The sequence below is a fragment of the Schistocerca americana genome, chromosome 3 (genome assembly GCF_021461395.2).
Source record: "Schistocerca americana isolate TAMUIC-IGC-003095 chromosome 3, iqSchAmer2.1, whole genome shotgun sequence".
Lineage (NCBI taxonomy): Eukaryota > Metazoa > Arthropoda > Insecta > Orthoptera > Acrididae > Schistocerca > Schistocerca americana.
Window position 1 is genome coordinate 428,117,468 of NC_060121.1, and position 20,572 is coordinate 428,138,039.

Genomic DNA, 20,572 nt, shown 5'->3' on the forward strand with positions numbered 1-20,572 from the left:
TCAGTATTCGGACGACCTGCTTAAAGAGTGGAACCTAATTTCAGTTATAATGATTAAGTTGCCAGTATTAATACAGGAAAAGTTAATTGGAATTCCACAAACAGATGTCAATTCTATTGTGCAGATAGTAGATCAGTTAGACTCATTGACAGGTAACAATCAGAATTTGGAAGGTTGGTGCAGAAACAGGTGGAAAGGCAAGAAGCAAGATGATGTGCGAAGTTGGGAAGAAGTACCGTCACTGAGATTTATCATGACTCCAGCTCAAATAAACGCGCAACGATAGCTTGAAGAGAGGCCATAGTATGGAGCACAAGACCAGCGAAACTACTGTCACAGTCCTCTCAGAACAGGAGTGGGTGAATTTGATAGACGAAGAGGAAATTATCATGGGAAATATCGAAATTATAGTAACCAAGTTAATGGAAAGTGTGAATGGTGGATTCAGCTTAGGGAAACTCGCAAGACGTTAAGTCACGAACAGTAATTACAAAAGGACAAAAGGTCTACAACTAAATTTCTTAAGTTTATCACAAAGAATAAGACTGACACATTCCAAGAAAGTAAGATATGATAAGAGTGGAAGTTAGGTTTATGTTCTTGACCACAGTTGAGAAGCGTTAAGTGCTATGCCCGTTTCAAAACAACTCTTCGATAATACAAAATGACCGAGTGCAATGCTCTATCTTTTCTCTGAACTCGTAATATGATTGATTATACATTTTGGCCACTGTGCACAACGATAACGCCATCACAGTGTGAACATATATATGGTTCATATGGCTCTGAGCAGTATGGGACTCAACTGATGAGGTCATTAGTCCCCTAGAACTTAGAACTAGTTAACCCTAACTAACCTAAAGACATCACAAACATCCATGCCCGAGGCAGGATTCGAACCTGCGACCGTAGCGGTCTTGCGGTTCCAGACTGCAGCGCCTTTAACCGCACGGCCACTTCGGCCGGCGCAGTGTGAACAACCAGCTTCAGTATGCACCAGGCTACATTTATTATAGGTCACCTAATGAGGAGAACGTACTGTATCTTGGAATCTTTGCCATGACTGAGATTAACAGATATTTATTTTCTCTAATGATTCATTAAAATCACAACAAAACTTAATAGTGAACAAAGATATCTGAACTCGAATTAAACTACAAATGACACTAACACTGTGAGGAAGTGTGAGAAAGTGTGGAAGACTGATTGAACGAAACGCAAAAAGATCTGCTCATGAGGGCAGCTTAAGAAATCAAAGTTAACGATACCAATAAATGCTACAAATTATAAACATGTTAAGCAAGACAAGTTGTAAGTCAAAGTAAGTAAGTAGCGAGCTGCTAATAATATCGATCACGCTAGGACAATTGCGACACTTACATTTCCAAAAAATGAGCAATAGGATCCTAGAATGAAATTTTCACTTTATATCGGAGTGTGCGCTGATATGAACCTTCCTGGCAGATTAAAACTGTGTGCCGGACCGAGACTCGAATTCGGGACCTTTGCCTTTCGCGGCCAAGTGCTCTACCAACTGAGCTACCCAAGCACGACTCACGCCCGTTCCTCACAGCTTTAATTCCGCCAGTACCTCGTCTCCTACCTTCCAAACTTCACAGAAGCTCTCCTACAAACCTAGCAGAACTAGCACTCCTTCCCAACCTTATAGCCAACATGGAAGAACGTTGCAGAGGATACATTGCCGTCTATGGTGATCACAAATCGTATTAAGTACCATGCCCTGCCTTTTGTGACGTCCAGGGGACCTCCGTGAATTACGGTGACTTCCGTGTAATTATCGACGTTGCGTAAATGTGCCATTTCTGTCTGTCTCATTGTGTATTTCTTTCAGTTACTTTGTGCACTGTGCTGTAGGTGGTTCTTTCTATGTGTGGTCCAAGTTACATCCTTACACTTTTCGCACCACTTGTATATTGTGAAGCACCAGTGAAAACTTACTTTTGGGAGAGAATGCTGTCGAAATGGACATGGTTAGCATATGCTGATTTGAGCCAAGAGAAGTTAGACCTGTGTTCGACATGATATACACTGAGTATCAAACGAACAATACTTATAGCAAAATCTCTCTGTTTTAATTATGGCTGTTGGCATTTTATTAAGGGAATTTTAGCAAGCACACTAAAAAGTACAATGAGACATATATCTTAAATGTAAGGATTTGGTAATGTTCAGAATTCAAACAGCATCTATAGCACTGGATACTGAGTAGAGGTAAAGCATAAAACTGTCCAACTCAGGCTGAGTTGTTGCAGACCCGCTCACCAAGCGTGTTAGCGAAGATAAGCTCGCCTGTGTGTGGGCGACAGGCTCCCAATCGGATCTGTGGTTTGGGTGCATCGGTTCCACCAGCGAGTCCCGTGTGTTTGCAACGATTGCTGCCTCCCACCACCAAGAAAGACATGTAGGGTCCGCCATTTGTTCGCCGGTGTCCACACACAGTCGAATGTGTTGTAGTTACAGTCAGTGAGCGAGTGGCCGGACTGGTCGGCTGTGGATGGGCACCTTAATGGGATGCTAACGGACATGTTATCAGTTAATGGCACCGTGGCCCAACAAAGGAAAAGTTTGCTCACAGCTGGGTGTCTGAACCCCTGAGCCTCATACGCACAGCCTGATCGGTGTGCCGACTTGTTCACCAGCCAGCTCGCTGACCCCTCTGTGTGTGGGCAATGGCAACTACTTGGTGAAACCTACCTGCCTGCAGTGACAGAGTTTGTACTGACAGGTAGCGATCAGGAGGTAGCGATCAGGACTGCGAGGTAGCGCTTTGCTGTAAAACTTGTGCACCCACACCAGACCCGACACGTCGGGCAGACCCATTTGGCAAAGGGGGCTGAGCTGACTGATCGGCCTGTGTATGGGGGCCTTTAGAAGGACTACTGAAGGCGACAGAATACAGGTCAAGACAACAGCTTACTGCTTGAGCAGTATGTGAGACTCACTTCTGATAATAGACAGTAAACTTAGGATAGCATCCACAGTAGCTGAATATGAAGCAGAGATGGAGCAAGTTTGATTAGATAGTAGGATATTAATAAGACACAGAGTATAATAATTCTTCAGTTTTAAAACATGATACTTGTAACTAATTAATGTCTAATCGACTCAGATACTGGGGATTGGAGAGAGAGATGGCATTACTGGAATCCCCCAGTATTATCGATGGAAGATATCAACAATGCCTGTAACAACACAAACTCTACTTGAACCACACTCCACATTGCTCTTGTTAAAACAGGTAAAGTTATATATTAAGATGCACCATTTTTGTTCTTCTTTGTAAAAGGGACTCCGAAGAGCCGAAATATAGAAGATTTCGTTTTATTTTGTGTATTATGTTTAGATGTATATAATTGTTTGTGGCATACGGATGACAAAGAGTAACAACATGTAAATACGCAGCACGTGGACGGCACTGTTCTCAGGGCAACCAATTATGAAAGGTAAATTAAATATCCCTAGAAATGACACACATTGCTGAGGAGTGGCTTGTATGCCTCGATACAGATAGCTGTAACGTAGGTGCTACCACAATGAAAGGGTATCTGTGGGAAAGCCACAGAAATATGTGGTTCCTTAAAAGGGGAGCAGCCTTTTCAGTAGTTGCAGCGGCCACAGCCTGAATAACCGATCGATCTGGCCTTGTAATAATAGCTAATATGGCCCTTGATGTGTTGGTTTTGCGAGCAACTAAAGGGATTGGAAAACTGCAGCCAATCATTTTTTTTCCTGAGGACGTAAAGCTCTGCTGTACTATTAAATGATGATGGCATACTCTTGAGAAAAATATTCTGTACGAAAGATGGTCTCCCCATTCAGATATCTGGGCAGGGACTACTGAGGAGGTTGTCATCATTACCAAAAACAAAACCAGTACTCTACGGATTGGAGGGTGCAATGTGAGGTCACTTAATCTGATAGACAGGTTAGAAAATATAAAAGGGAAATTCTATTGTTTGAAGTTAGGATAGCTGAAGTTTGATGGCAAGATGGACAGAATTTATTGTCAGGTGAGTTCCTACAGGATTATAAACATAAAATCAAATAGAGGTAATGCAGGAGTAGGTCTAATGACGAATAAGAAAATAAGAATGAGGCAAGCTACTATGAGCAGCAGAGTGAACGCATTATCGTAGCCAAAGCAGACACAAAGCCAGCACACACCGCAGTAGCACAAGTTTGTGTGCCATCTAGATTCGCAGATGAAGAGATTGAAACAATGTAGGATGAGACAAAAGAAATTATTCAGAAGTTACCCGAGAGGAAATTTTAATTGTGAAAGGTGACTGAAATATTACGAAGAGAAGGAAAATAGTGGGAGAACTGAAAGACAGGGATGGAATGGGGAAAAGGAATGAAAGAGAAAGCAACCACATTTTGCACAGAGCATAATTTAATCATTGGAAACACTTGATTTAATAATCATGCAAGTTGGTTGTAAATGTGGAAGAGACCTGGAGATAGTGGTAGGTTACGTACTGGTTGTCTAATGATAAGACAGAGATTTCAGAACCAGATCTTAAACCGTTAGGCATCTCCAGGACAGATACTGTGCTCAAAGGTAATGAGATATCTCGAACAGAATGACCTCCTCGACGTCGCCCAGCGCCGGAATGGTTCCTTTGATACGGATTCTTTGCTAGGGTCGACACAACTTGTTATCCTGGATGGGCAGTCATTGCCAGATGTAGAAGTAACTGCGGCTGTGCTCCAGGGAAGTGTGTTGCGACACATGTTATGCATCTTTAATATTAATAACCTTGGTGACAAAATTAAAAGTAACATTAAACTTTGTATATATGTATGATGCAGTCATCTATAATGAAGTACTATCTGAAAGAAGATGCATAAATATTCAGTCAGATCTCAATAAGATTTCAATGTGGTGCAAAGATAGGCAACTTCCTTTGAATTACCAGAAACATAAAAGTGTACATTTCACAAAATGAAAAAAAAGTGGTCTACTATAAATGTAGTATAAGGGGCGCACGGTTGGAATCAGTCAACTCATACATACACCTGGATGTAACACTCCGTAAGCATATAAAATGGAACGATCACATAGGCTTAGCCGTATGTAAAACAGGTGGCAGACGCCGGTTTGTTGGTAGGCTACTAGGAAATGCAATCAGCCTGCAAAGGAGATTACTTACAAATCATTTATTTGACACATCCTAGAATATTGCTGAAATGTGTGGGGCCTGTACCTAGTAGTACTAACAAGGGACATTGAACGTATTCAGAGAAGGGCAGCACGATGGTCAAGGTTTGTTAGATCCAATGGAGAGTGTCACGGAGATGCTGAAGAAACTGAACTGGCGGACTACTGAAGATCGACGTAAACTGTCCTGAGAAAGCCTGCTAATGACTTTTCGAGACACGGCTATAAATTATAACTGTAGCAACACACCACAACCCCCTATGTATCGCACCTGTAGGAATCATGACATGATAAGATTAATTACAGCACGCACGGCGGCATTTAAACAGTCATTCTTCCCGCCCTCCATTCGTAAATGTAACAGATTGCAGAGTATAGATGTAGATGTGGACTGTGACCATAAGTAATTGCCTATAAATTGCTAATTAAAACTGAAAAATTTGTAAAAAGGTAGGAAATTAAGGAGATGGGACCTGGATAATTTGAAGGAACTAGGGGTTGTTGAGAGTTTGAGAGGGAGTGACAGGCATTGTTGGACGGAAACAAGGGAAAGCAATACAACAAAAGACGAATGGATAGCTTTGAGAGATGAAATAGGGGAAGCAGCAGACGATCATATAGGTAAAAAGACAAGGTCTACTAGAAATCCATGGACAACTCAGGAGGCACTGACTTTAACTGATGAAAAGAGAAATTGTCAAATGCAGTGAATGGTGCAGATGAAAGAGAATAAAGAAAGGAATAGATGAGTTTCACGGAAAGAGCCCAACGGCCAAGCAGGAGTGGGTAGAGGGCCCATGCAAGGCTGTAGAAGCATCCATAATTAGGGGAAAGATAGATGCAGCCTACAGCAAAAATTAAGGAGACCTCCGAAGAAAACAGAAGGGAAAGCTGGAAGGTGGAAGGAGTGCGTATTTACAGGATCTATGTAAGGTGAAGAAACTTGAGGATAATATAATAGAAAGAGAAGAGAAAGGAGCATTACGAGTCATGCAATGGGCCAGTCCTGTTTCCACGTTTGGTAAGACGACAGCCTTTGTCTGTATTGCCTTTGCAATGTTGGAACGTAATTTATCGAACAAGGAAATCACGGAAATCCTCAGTTCGGAATCCTCATCGGACGAAGATGCCGATGTGTTTGGACGTAATGATGATTCTTCACCAATACAAGGAACCTTTTTCGGAAGAGTCTTCTTTCAAACGGGGAAGAGAAGATAAAGTCGTAAGAGCAGCTTCATCATGAAAAAGAACGTTTGATTGGTCGGATAATCGTCCTGTGACCAAAAGCCACCATTTCGTGAACACATTTAGTTGCATAAGAATAGACCTCGATGTTTCAGCAAGTCATTTAAACTTTTTGTACGTTATGTCGTTTGAATTTGTTTCTGCCATTTGTATACAGATGAATAATTACTACATATTTCTTACATTTCTGATGACAGTACCCAGAATGTTAACACTGTGGACGCATATAGAGCTTGCAGAATTTTATTGCTTCTTGATGTGTTCCATGCTTATGCCAAAAACTAAATAGTTGGAAGCGGATCAGTATTGGCCACCACATTTTTTGCTTCAAACATCAATATTTTCACACATAATGTCAAGGGACCGGTTGAAACTGATGCTCCGTTTATTGCGCTTCAGTGATAATTACGCTGTATTCCAGGATGTTCTTGTGAAAATGCGGCTCATTGTAGAGCACAAAAGGAAAAAATTCTGTGAGGTCACAGTTCCTTTCGAAAATTTAGTATTTCATGTCTGCTGCTTTTCCAAGGAAGGCTGCGGTTTAAGCAGGGTCACGTAATCATATTCTGGATTATATTGCCAATACTGGTGGCGCCACGGAAATGGAATCTGGAAATGCTGACGGGAAAATATGGCGATGTCGTTTGTTTGTTATTGCCATACCTCTAAAGAGGTCATACCGTTTATTTAGACAGTTAGTATTCCAGCTCCGAATATTACTATGGCTCCACGATAAATGCACCAATGCCATTAAAAAAGGTACGCAAAAACAGGAAACATTTACCACCGTCGCCTGGCGGACTGAAGAAAGAGGAAATATAGTTCAGTTCTTGTGTAACACACTTTTCTCTAAAATGGATGGACAACAATGAAGCATGGATGCTTTCAACCATAAATGGTCCAGACTTTGTTGAAATAGAGAAGAGGGAAAATAAAACAGGACACAATAAATCGAAACCCACTCCTGTAATGAGCTACAATAAGTCAATGGGCGCTGTTGATACGATAGACTTGATGTTAAGTTCTGCACAGTGCACCCGAAAGACAATGAAATGTCACAGAAAGGTATTCTTCCATTTGACTGACTAGTGTGCACTGACTGCAAAAACAATTCTTGAAATAAAAAAAGAAACTTAACACGCCACTGGTGAATTTCCACTTGGAACTAACCAACCAGTTTCTGAATAAATTTCGTGGGCAAACACGTAAAACTGAGATCCCAAAGGCACCAAAACAAGATATTCCATTTGGTATGCAAAATATAGAAGGATATTATCCAAGATTCCTCGGAGCAATGGAGAAAAGGAGATTCTCCAGAGACACTGTGTTCTGTGTTCTGCTAATTCACAGCAAAAAATCACATGTATAAGATGCAAAAAGTGTGATGTAGCTCTTTGCAGGATGCAATGTTTAGAGAAATATCACACACTAAGGATATATTGGGCGGTGTCAGTAGTTTTGTATGTTTCCAGGAGGGGATAGTACGAATAATAAAAATAAAAGAGGAAAAAATAAAAAAAAGTAAGAGGGAAAAGTAAAAAGTCTAAGGGCTGCTTAAAAAATGAGGATGGAAACCACAAAATTAAATAGGACTGAAGGTGGCAAATGGAAAGAGAAAACAGCGAGCAGGAAGCAGGTAGATTTTTATTGTCGAATTATTTGTTATGGAGAATCCAGTTGAGGCTTTAATTACAAATGAGCTAATAGGATTATCGCAAAACAAGTTATACCAAAATCTTAATTCTGCGGTAGGCTACATGAGACAATTTGCTTTCAAAGTTCCTTGATCATGATTTATTTACGATTAGAGTAAGAATTGTTTGTCCGATTTCTGGGCATCTTGGCTAGGAACTGCTCACTTATAAAATTATGTGTTCTGAAATGTAAATGTCCAATGATAATGAAATTATATTGGGTTATAGGCAAATATATTGGTAGTGCGTATTTCTAGTTACAGAATTATTCAATAAAAATACAAACTTTTTTTCATTTTTCTAACGTACCATTTTCTCAGCTCAAGATAAACGTATAATAAAAAGGGTGGGTTAATTTTGAAGTTCTCTTCGTGTGATACTGATTCTATGAAGACTATTATCGAAGAGTGGTTCTAAGAGCGCTAGAACGTAAAGATTAACCGTCAGTGGCGTATTCCCTGTCGTAGCCCGCAATTTTTGTTGTACAGTGGCACATACGTCAATACTGATAATCAATGTTACTCAAAAAAACGGAAACTACCTTCCGCCACACACCATTAGGTGGCTTGTGAAGTATGATGTAGATGTAGATACATTACCTGTCATTACAATAATGATGGCGACGGAAACCAGTGTTGCCCCCAACAATGAAAATGCTTCTGTGAACCTCCGTCCAAACCTGTTGCCCAGGAAATGCGCTGCAAGATTACCGGGGAACTCGAAAGCTCCTTGAACCAAATAGGCGAGGAATGGATTGCCGCCGAGATTACCGATATTAAACATCATGGTACTTCTGGTCAGTATGCAGACTAACCTAAAGAAAGTCAGTTAGTAATACTGAAATACATTTACAGACGGCATAAAATTTAAAGTTTCGTGGCAATAATAATTTCATTTTTAATGCTGCCGGTTAGCAATGCAGGGTGTATCATAACTAATGGCCTAAAGGCATAGAGTTGAAAATACATGGTACTACAAAGAAAGCACTCCCAGTAAACAGGTCCGCAAACGAACAGTTTATGAGATGACTGCGACTTTGTGGTTACCAGCCACCAACCACATACTGGTCAATGGTGTGTTCTTACATTTTCGAGGCATGGACTTGTAAACAGAATGGCTGATATTATTACACTTGACTTTCCGTGGCCGTTATCGGTAAAGCGGTGAAATTACAGTAAACAATTACAGTGATGGTTGAGGAAAACGCTTCGCTCAGTGAATGATTTCAAGACAGTTGCGCATTTATTATCAACCATTTCAGCATGTCCTCGTGAAATATGACGATAAAAACTCACTATAAGCCAACCGAAGTGCCTTGATTCCCAGATACAGCAATTCTGTGGTCGACTAATACACTCAAAGTGCCACTCACGTCAGTTGTTTGCAGAGCGTAAGTTAAGTGGTACGAGCGTTGGTGGTAACGTCGAACATTACAGGCAGTAAGCGGATATACATGTTATGTATGGTAGAGCTAACAGCAAGGCACGGGAGGATGCATCGTGCCAACAAGCATACCCTGCTCGAGGGTATCCCGTGAGACGAACTTTTACGTTTCCATCAACGCCTCGGAGCAACTGAGAACTTTGCACATGCTGCGCGAGTGGGTGTTCTTGCTCGAATTACACCTGCACTTCTTGGAAACAAACACTCTCCAGGAATCTCGACAAGGAGACTTAGCACATAAATTCATGGAATGAGCCACACTAGTGTTTGGAGAATAATGCACCGCAGTGCAATGCACCCGTATCACCTCCATAGAGTAAATATCTCTGGAGTGAGCATTGCGTTCTGAGCATGTTGTCAACATTAAAGCAGGATTGTCACGTGTTTACGGGACTTCGCTGTGCGTGTATGCTTTCCTCTGAGTTCGAAGTTTATAATATCAAGAGTTTTTGTTGTGTTTTCATCGTTTGTTTATAGTGTAATAGCGATGGCGAATTACTGTTGTTGCTACGGATGCAAAGAAAAATTTGTGAGAAGAGAGATAGTAACTTTCATGGGTACTATGTTTAAAAATTTCGAGACGCGTTATAATTAAGGCTTGATTCTGTAGACCTATTTTTCTACGATTTTATGACTATATAATAGATATTAAGGCTCGTACAAAAGCTTACAAACAATCGCTTCCTCTCGTAAATTTGCTAGTGGAACAGGAAAGGGAATGGTTAGTTGCTTCAGCAAATATTATCCTCCATGCATTTATCAGTGTCTTGTCGATTATGTATATAGATTTGAAAGGCAGGAGACAGATAAATTCAATAGAGTGGGAGTATGTAATTGTCTTCGTATAATATGTGTGTCCAAACCTTTTTGTTTACTATAAAGTTACAGTAGGAGACCATGTTAAGTGTGTCTAGGACCTGGAGAATGATTATGTGTGATTTATATTTTTGTTTCCCGAAGGATGAACAACGAGTAAAGATGTGGCTCCGTTCAAAGCACTTTGAAGAGGAATGTTTAGACAAAGAAAAATTTGGACGTCTGTGGCTGAAGGTAGATGCTATATCATTTATTTTTAATTTTCCACAGCACCTACTACCAATTTCTGCATTCAGCTTAAATACATTTTCGGCACAAATCAAATAAAAAAACACAATAGTGTAGCTAATCAAAGTACACATTCATCTTCTTTGGTGTATTTTGCCTTCAATTTATTTTCTTCACCATTTGATTAAGAAGCGTAAAATATTAGTAAACATGTCCGCAAACTCTTTCATTTGTGTCACTTCCCACCTCCCTTAATGGTGTTATATGGGTTGACTGTTACATGACCAACTGTATTTGCTTTACAGTACATTTATTCTCCGATAGCCTTTTTCCCCCCCTTCTTACTCATTCTTCTATTTACTTAATAAACTGGGAGCAAGTACGTAAAATGCGTTAAATAAACATTTCAAAGTGTCACCAGTAAGAAAAATTGTGCTTTAGGTCGCAAAAACGAGAAAATAAATACGCAGAAATAGCAGAAAAGAAGGACGAATTAGCAGGGATATATTATGCTAATGTGTGGCAAATTCGGTGTTTTTTCGGACACTTGCAAAAGTACTAGCATACTGTCAACTCGTTTTGCAAGACTATCACTGCAAAAATGTACGTCAGGCTCTGTAATACAATAAAGTGCCGTATCATACCGGAAACTACAGAAAATCGAGAGAATCTGAACTGTGACACCTATCGCAAAGAAGCAGAATTCAATATCACTTGCCCTTAAAAGTTACGTAGCTGGTTTGTGCCCGGTATCAAATGGATACTGTTAAAATGTCTGCGCAACATATATAAATAATCCACACACGTACGAAAAGAATCCGCCTGTACTAGGGATGTAGTGACATTCGAAATATACGGGGCGCAATACGGACAAACACACGACGTCCCGAGAACACGTGACCAGGCCGGCAATGTATGTTGACGACACAAAATCTGTTTTGCGCATGTGAATGCTCACTCCAGAGATATTTACTCTATGACCACCTCCAACGAGTTTATTGTCTTCGAAACATCTCCAACGAATTTATTGACTCAGAGAGACGGATTTTGGTCCAAGACTAACGTTTTGCAAGTGCGTGCAACAACAATATTTAGGCAACCATACGTTTGACAATAACATTTTATTTACATATGAAGCAGGGTTCCCTCGAGTCAGTGTGTGTAATTATCACATTTCTCACGTTTTGAGTCATCTTGGCTCCAACCCACATACTGTGTATGAGTCTCCACATCGACGTTTCGTATTGAATATGTTGTTAAGATGGTAGGTGATCGTCTCATTGGGCCATACAAGTTACCGAACAAACTCAGTGGACGGAATTACCTTCGGTTTCTGCGGCATCATCTTGCAAGATTGTTTGAGGACGTAGGTTTACAGCTTAGACCCTTAGAGCAACGCCAGAAAATGTGATACGTACGTGATAGAGCACCGGCACAATTTTCTGCTATGGTGAAACGACATCTAACACTCAGATATGGCCAAAGATGAAATGGGTGAGGAGGACCTCTACCGTGGCTTCAAGATCACATGATCTGAACCCCATGGATTTCTATTTTTGAGGCCACCTTAATGGTTTAGTGTACGCCACTCCAGTTTAAACGGTTGATTAATTGGAGCAGAGCCTTGTCAGTGTTTGTCAAAAATTTCGAAATGATCGCGGCGTGTTTGAAAGGACTCGAAACTTATCGTGGTGACGGGTACAGGCATGCACTCGGCTACAAAGACGACACTTCGAACCTCTCCTTTAATTACGAGTAGAGCCATGGGAATGTGGTGACGGGTACAGGCATGCACTCGGCTACAAAGACGACACTTCGAACCTCTCCTTTAATTACAAGTAGAGCCATGAGAATGTCGTGTTTATTCAAAACACCTGCACTTCTACCAAAGTATCTCTAATAACTTTTCTTAATGTTGTACAATATTTTTACCTTTCCCTACCTGGGATGACCTTTACACGCAATCAAGCCAGATGTGTCTGGTAACCACAAAGTCGCAATTATCTCGCAGTTTGTTTGTAGGGCTTGTGATTACCAAGACCTTTTTGCTTCTAATGTCGTGTTGTTTACACCAGTAATTGTGATACACCCCGTACTGACCTGAATACATAAGCCAATGTTCCTAACGGACAGTCAATTTTAATAGACATGTTCGTTTTACAAAACACTGAACATTTTCACTTACCTGCCAAAAATCAGTTTAAGTGTATTCTTAAACAGGTTTCTATTGGTGACTAAACTTAGCACTCCCATTTTCGCAGACCGTCGTTTTGACATCGCATTTAAAATTTCCAGAGTGTCGGCCGGAACGTGCCTCTTATTGGTCTGGGCTATCTTGTGCACCACCGAAAACGCTCTTTTCGTGTGCCCCTTATTGAGCAGCCAGCGTGGTGACTCAGGAAGAAAGCTGTAATAAACAATACATTGGCTCAACATAGCTAAAACCACTAGTATTACTTATCACTCTATTCTCAAAGTAAACTTATAAAATAAGTGCTTCGACTCGAAAGAACGCTGAGTCCTCAAGATTGGCGAAGTTTTATAGAAGCACGAAATTTAGAGCGAACCTCAATGTTGTTGTTGTGGTCTTCAGTCCTGAGACTGGTTTGATGCAGCTCTCCATGCTACTCTATCCTGTGCAAGCTTTTTCATCTCCCAGTACCTGCTGCAACCTACATCCTTCTGAATCTGCTTAGTGTATTCATCTATTGGTCTCCCTCTACGATTTTTACCCTCCACGCTGCCCTCCAATACTAAATTGGTGATCCCTTGATGCCTCAGAACATGTCCTACCAACCGATCCCTTCTTCTGGTCAAGTTGTGCCACAAACTTCTCTTCTCCCCAATCCTATTCAATACTTCCTCATTAGTTATGTGATCTACCCATCTAATCTTCAGCATTCTTCTGTAGCACCACATTTCGAAAGCTTCTATTCTCTTCTTGTCCAAACTATTTATCGTCCATGTTTCACTTCCATACATAGCTACACTCCATACGAATACTTTCAGAAATGACTTCCTGACATTTAAATCTATACTGGATGTTAACAAATTTCTCTTCTTCAGAAACGCTTTCCTTGCCATTGTCAGCCTACATTTTATATCCTCTCTACTTCGACCATCATCAGTTATTTTGCTCCCCAAATAGCAAAACTCCTTTACTACTTTAAGTGTCTCATTTCCTAATCTAATTCCCTCAGCATCACCCGACTTAATTAGACTACATTCCATTATCCTTGTTTTGCTTTTGTTGATGTTCATCTTATATCGTCCTTTCAAGACACTGTCCATTCCATTCAACTGCTCTTCCAAGTTCTTTGCTGTCTCTGACAGAATTACAATGTCATCGGCGAACCTCAAAGTTTTTATTTCTTCTCCATGAATTTTAATACCTACTCCGAATTTTTCTTTTGTTTCCTTTACTGCTTGCTCAATATACAGATTGAACAACATCGGGGAGAGGCTACAACCCTGTCTTACTCCCTTCCCAACCACTGCTTCCCTTTCATGTCCCTCGACTCTTATAACTGCCATCTGGTTTCTGTACAAATTGTAAATAGCCTTTCGCTCCCTGTATTTTACCCCTGCCACCTTTAGAATTTGAAAGAGAGTATTCCAGTCAACATTGTCAAAAGCTTTCTCTAAGTCTACAAATGCTAGAAACGTAGGTTTGCCTTTCCTTAATCTTTCTTCTAAGATAAGTCGTAAGGTCAGTATTGCCTCACGTGTTCCATTGTTTCTACGGAATCCAAACTGATCTTCCCCGAGGTTGGCTTCTACTAGTTTTTCCATTCGTCTGTAAAGAATTCGTGTTAGTATTTTGCAGCTGTGACTTATTAAGCTGATAGTTCGGTAATTTTCACATCTGTCAACACCTGCTTTCTTTGGGATTGGAATTATTATATTCTTCTTGAAGTCTGAGGGTATTTCGCCTGTTTCATACATCTTGCTCACCAGATGGTAGAGTTTTGTCAGGACTGGCTCTCCCACGGCCGTCAGTAGTTCCAATGGAATATTGTCTACTCCGGGGGCCTTGTTTCGACTCAGGTCTTTCAGTGCTCTGTCAAACTCTTCACGCAGTATCGTATCTCCCATTTCATCTTCATCTACATCCTCTTCCATTTCCATAATATTGTCCTCAAGTACATCGCCCTTGTATAGACCCTCTATATACTCCTTCCACCTTTCTGCTTTCCCTTCTTTGCTTAGAACTGGGTTTCCATCTGAGCTCTTGATATTCATACAAGTCGTTCTCTTATCTCCAAAGGTCTCTTTAATTTTCCTGTAGGCGGTATATATCTTACCCCTAGTGAGATAGGCCTCTACATCCTTACATTTGTCCTCTAGCCATCCCTGCTTAGCCATTTTGCACTTCCTGTCGATCTCATTTTTGAGACGTTTGTATTCCTTCTTGCCTGTTTCACTTACTACATTTTTATATTTTCTCCTTTCATCAATTAAATTCAATATTTCTTCTGTTACCCAAGGATTTCTACTAGTCCTCGTCTTTTTACCTACTTGATCCTCTGCTGCCTTCACTACTTCATCCCTCAAAGCTACCCATTCTTCTTCTACTGTATTTCTTTCCCCCATTCCTGTCAATTGCTCCCTTATGCTCTCCCTGAATCTCTGTACAACCTCTGGTTCTTTTAGTTTATCCAGGTCCCATCTCCTTAAATTCCCACCTTTTTGCAGTTTCTTCAGTTTTAATCTACAGGTCATAACCAATAGATTGTGGTCAGAGTCCACATCTGCCCCTGGAAATGTCTTACAATTTAAAACCTGGTTCCTAAATCTCTGTCTTACCATTATATAATCTATCTGATACCTTTTAGTATCTCCAGGGTTCTTCCATGTATACAACCTTCTTTCATGATTCTTAAACCAAGTGTTAGCTATGATTATGTTGTGCTCTGTGCAAAATACGACCAGGCGGCTTCCTCTTTCATTTCTGTCCCCGAATCCATATTCACCTACTATGTTTCCTTCTCTCCCTTTTCCTACACTCGAATTCCAGTCACCCATGACTATTAAATTTTCGTCTCCCTTCACAATCTGAATAATTTCTTTTATTTCATCATACATTTCTTCAATTTCTTCGTCATCTGCAGAGCTAGTTGGCATATAAACTTGTACTACTGTAGTAGGCGTGGGCTTCGTATCTATCTTGGCCACAATAATGCGTTCACTATGCTGTTTGTAGTAGCTTACCCGCATTCCTATTTTCCTATTCATTATTAAACCTACTCCTGCATTACCCCTATTTGATTTTGTGTTTATAACCCTGTAGTCACCTGACCAGAAGTCTTGTTCCTCCTGCCACCGAAATTCACTAATTCCCACTATATCTAACTTCAACCTATCCATTTCCATTTTTAAATTTTCTAACCTACCTGCCCGATTAAGGGATCTGACATTCCACGCTCCGATCCGTAGAACGCCAGTTTTCTTTCTCCTGATAACGACATCCTCTTGAGTAGTCCCCGCCCGGAGATCCGAATGGGGGACTATTTTACCTCCGGAATATTTTACCCAAGAGGACGCCATCATCATGTAATCATACAGTAAAGCTGCATGCCCTCGGGAAAAATTACGGCTGTAGTTTCCCCTTGCTTTCAGCCGTTCGCAGTACCAGCACAGCAAGGCCGTTTTGGTTATTGTTACAATGCCAGATCAGTCAATCATCCAGACTGTTGCCCTTGCAACTACTGAAAAGGCTGCTGCCCCTCTTCAGGAACCACACGTTTGTCTGGCCTCTCAACAGATACCCCTCCGTTGTGGTTGCACCTACGGTACGGCTATCTGTATCGCTGAGGCACGCAAGCCTCCCCACCAACGGCAAGGTCCATGATTCATGGACCTCAATATTAGGTGCTTTTAAAAGTTTCCACAACGAAACTGCGTGTCGAAATTCGACAGAAAATCCAAGGAGATTCTGATCGTATGTGTTACACCAGTGGCAAGACGCAATCAAGACTTTCAGTGTGTGCTAGCGACGGCAATGTTACCGATGACAGCGTCTCTAAAGCGGAATTACTAAATACGATTATCTGAAATTCTTGAACCAAAGAAGGCGACGTAAATACCGGGTATTTCAAAAAGAATGACCTGGTTTCAAAACTCCGTGTTTACTGATAAAATCATATTACAAACATGGGATAAGTTGCAAAATACAAGATGTTAAAGTTTTAGCTATGCTATTACAAATGCTCTACGTGTCCACCGGCAGCAGCACGAACAACATTTAGACGATAGCTAAATTCGTCATAAACCGTACAAATGTATCTGCTTTTACAGAAATTATGGCGGCTGTTATTCTATTCTTCACTTCTTCTATGTCACGAGGTAAAGGGGAGATAGACACACTTTCCTTCACACATCCTCACTAGAAAAAAATCGCCTGGGGTCATATCTGGCGGTCTTGGTTGGCCAAGAATGCACGGCAGTGTCTCGGAGTCCCGTGCGCCCTATCCGGCGTTACGGCAGTGTGTCACTGAAAAACTGTGGTACGTAGATGTGCCAGTGTGGTGGAGGTCCATCCTGCTGGAAAATGAAGACATCGGATCCTGTAGTTGTGCAGAAAGCCAATTCTGCAGCATCTGAAGATAGTTCATTGCCGAATTCTTTCCTCCAGGTAATCAGAAGTGCGAGGCCGAACAGGTCTCTTACCTTTTCACAAGCATCCTGTCTCTTCAGTTTGGCGACACCAACGACGAATGTTTTTGGGTGCGGACGGCTCAATGGCAAAACGCTGACGAAAAGCACGCTGTACCGAAATCACTGACTCACTCTTTGCAAACTGCCGCACACAAAACGCCTTCTGCCGAGCGAACGCCATCTTACTTCTGACTGACTGCAAACTGACAAAACGCAGTGACTGATATTTAACTGCGACTTTCTGAAACTCTACTGATGTCGATTTGTTGTAGCAGTTTGGAACATGTACTTTCCTCGAACATTATGAATTGCGTCGGGGAAAACGATCTGTTGACACACAGCGCGGATTCAGAAAATGAGGGTCTTGTGAAACACAACTAGCTCTTTATTCTCATGAAGCAATGAATGCTATCGACACAGGACCTCAGAATGATATCTTATTTCTAGACTTCCAAATGGATTTTGATACTGCTCCTCACAAGCAGATTCTAGCTAAATTGCTTGTTTATGGAGAAGAGTTTCAGTTGTCGCGACTGGATTCGTGATTGCCTGTCAGAAAGGTCACCGTCCGTAGTAACTGATGGAGAGACTCCGCGTAAAACAGAGGCGATATCTGCGTTCCCTATGGAAGTGTTATAGGTTCTCTGCTATTTCTAATCTATATAAATAACTAGCGGAGAAACCCGGCGTTGCCGAAGTATTTAGTTACGTGCTTAATGTCTGTGGAGTCATATTTCCTGAACTATGTGCCTTACAATAATACACTCCTGGAAATGGAAAAAAGAACACATTGACACCGGTGTGTCAGACCCACCATACTTGCTCCGGACACTGCGAGAGGGCTGTACAAGCGATGATCACACACACGGCACAGCGGACACACCAGGAACCGCAGTGTTGGCCGTCGAATGGCGCTAGCTGCGCAGCATTTGTGCACCGCCGCCGTCAGTGTCAGCCAGTTTGCCGTGGCATACGGAGCTCCATCGCAGTCTTTAACACTGGTAGCATGCCGCGACAGCGTGGACGTGAACCGTATGTGTAGTTGACGGACTTTGAGCGAGGGCGTATTGTGGGCATGCGGGAGGCCGGGTGGACGTACCGCCGAATTGCTCAACACGTGGGGCGTGAGGTCTCCACAGTACATCGATGTTGTCGCCAGTGGTCGGCGGAAGGTGCACGTGCCCGTCGACCTGAGACCGGACCGCAGCGACGCACGGATGCACGTCAAGACCGTAGGATCCTATGCAGTGCCGTAGGGGACCGCACCGCCACTTCCCAGCAAATTAGGGACACTGTTGCTCCAGGGGTATCGGCGAGGACCATTCGCAACCGTCTCCATGAAGCTGGGCTAGGGTCCCGCACACCGTTAGGCCGTCTTCCGCTCACGCCCTAACATCGTGCAGCCCGCCTCCAGTGGTGTCGCGACAGGCGTGAATGGAGGGACGAATGGAGACGTGTCGTCTTCAGCGATGAGAGTCGCTTCTGCCTTGGTGCCAATGATGGTCGTATGCGTGTTTGGCGCCGTGCAGGTGAGCGCCACAATCAGGACTGCATACGACCGAGGCATACAGGGCCAACACCCGGCATCATGGTGTGGGGAGCGATCTCCTACACTGGCCGTACACCACTGGTGATCGTCGAGGGGACACTGAATAGTGCACGGTACATCCAAACCGTCATCGAACCCATCGTTCTACCATTCCTAGACCGGCAAGGGAACTTGCTGTTCCAACAGGACAATGCACGTCCGCATGTATCCCGTGGCACCCAACGTGCTCTAGAAGGTGTAAGTCAACTACCCTGGCCAGCAAGATCTCCGGATCTGTCCCCCATTGAGCATGTTTGGGACTGGATGAAGCGTCGTCTCACGCGGTCTGCACGTCCAGCACGAACGCTGGTCCAACTGATGCGCCAAGTGGAAAAGGCATGGCAAACCGTTCCACAGGACTACATCCAGCATCTCTACGATCGTCTCCATGGGAGAATAGCAGCCTGCATTGCTGCGAAAGGTGGATATACACTGTACTAGTGCCGACATTGTGCATGCTCTGTTGCCTGTGTCTCTGTGCCTGTGGTTCTGTCAGTGTGATCATGTGATGTATCTGACCCCAGGAATGTGTCAATAAAGTTTCCCCTTCCTGGGACAATGAATTCACGGTGTTCTTATTTCAATTTCCAGGAGTGTATAATTTGTAGGTGCAGTCAGCAGCGTATGTGGATACCGTCTGCAAAAGTGTTTCGAATGGAGTTAGTACGGTACTAACGAATTAATAAATTTAAGCGGAATATCCGATGAGTAAGTTTTTCATGCACTTCATTGTTTATGACGTCATATCTCTTGAACTATGTGTCTAACAATAATTTTGCACTTACATTCAATGCTATATATGCATACCGTCCATAAAAAGTGTTGTGAAAACAGTCAGTGCAGAAGGAATAAATTGTAACTTCATGCCTCATGTGGTACTTCTACTTCATTAACGACAGAAGAGTAGTAAGCGATAAATATTTTACCTTCTATCTTGTTGTAGGGGATTGTATGCGAGAAAAAAAATTCGTAAAGGTTTGAAATTATGTGTAAAGTTAGTTGCTAGTCGCTAGGGCCTTTCATTTTCCAATACTGGCCGAATAAAATCTGGGAATTCATGCGTCGCAGGCTACGCTTCTTTTCCACCCCCACACCTTCGATAGGTCGGTGGTTTTTACCCCCACAACGACTGTCGTCTGACAGTAAGGTATATGTGTACCAAGTTTGGTTTATGAGGAGATGTGGAACGAACACACACACACACACACACACACACACACACACACACACACACTTTCTCTCTTAGATTGTTGGCAGGCGATAGTGTTATTTACCATCTAGTAAAGTCATCACAAGATTAAAACCAGGATATCTGTATGAAGTTGTAATGAAATCTAGATTTCGTTATAACTTCATTCTTCGAGAGCTGCAAGAACACCAATTATATCTGTACAAATACCAGCTTCATATAGATAAGGAGTACCGGCCAATGATCGTCCTCAGTGAGGATGCACTCAAATTGCGCGAACTCTTACGGGAATCGGTAGTTGACCGCCGCGTGTAATAAGTATGGTGGGCAGGGGTACTACAAATACAGTGTGTGGACAGGAAGTTGGAAAGTGTGGCTCTCACGGGGAGCATGCCAGAGATAAGTCCCTGCAGTCGCACTATCGTCTGTGTCCTTGGTGGCTCAGTCGGACAGTCTGCCTTCGGCAGTGACACAGTGCGGACCGTGTTGCCCGCCGGCCGCGCTGTGGTGCGCGCGCCTATTTGTTTACA

The 20,572-nt window shown here is 42.3% G+C and overlaps 1 protein-coding gene across 1 annotated transcript in view; it reads right to left on the reverse strand.

The window, feature by feature from the left end:
- LOC124606139 (solute carrier family 22 member 7-like) overlaps nt 1-20,572 on the reverse strand; it is a 116,832-nt gene that overhangs the window by 25,394 nt on the left and 70,866 nt on the right. The window contains exons 6-7 of the mRNA XM_047138104.1: nt 12,794-13,015; nt 8,721-8,935 (exon numbers count right to left, since the gene is read on the reverse strand). Coding sequence (XP_046994060.1) covers nt 8,721-8,935; nt 12,794-13,015 — 437 coding nt within the window. The remainder of the gene's footprint in view (nt 1-8,720; nt 8,936-12,793; nt 13,016-20,572) is intronic.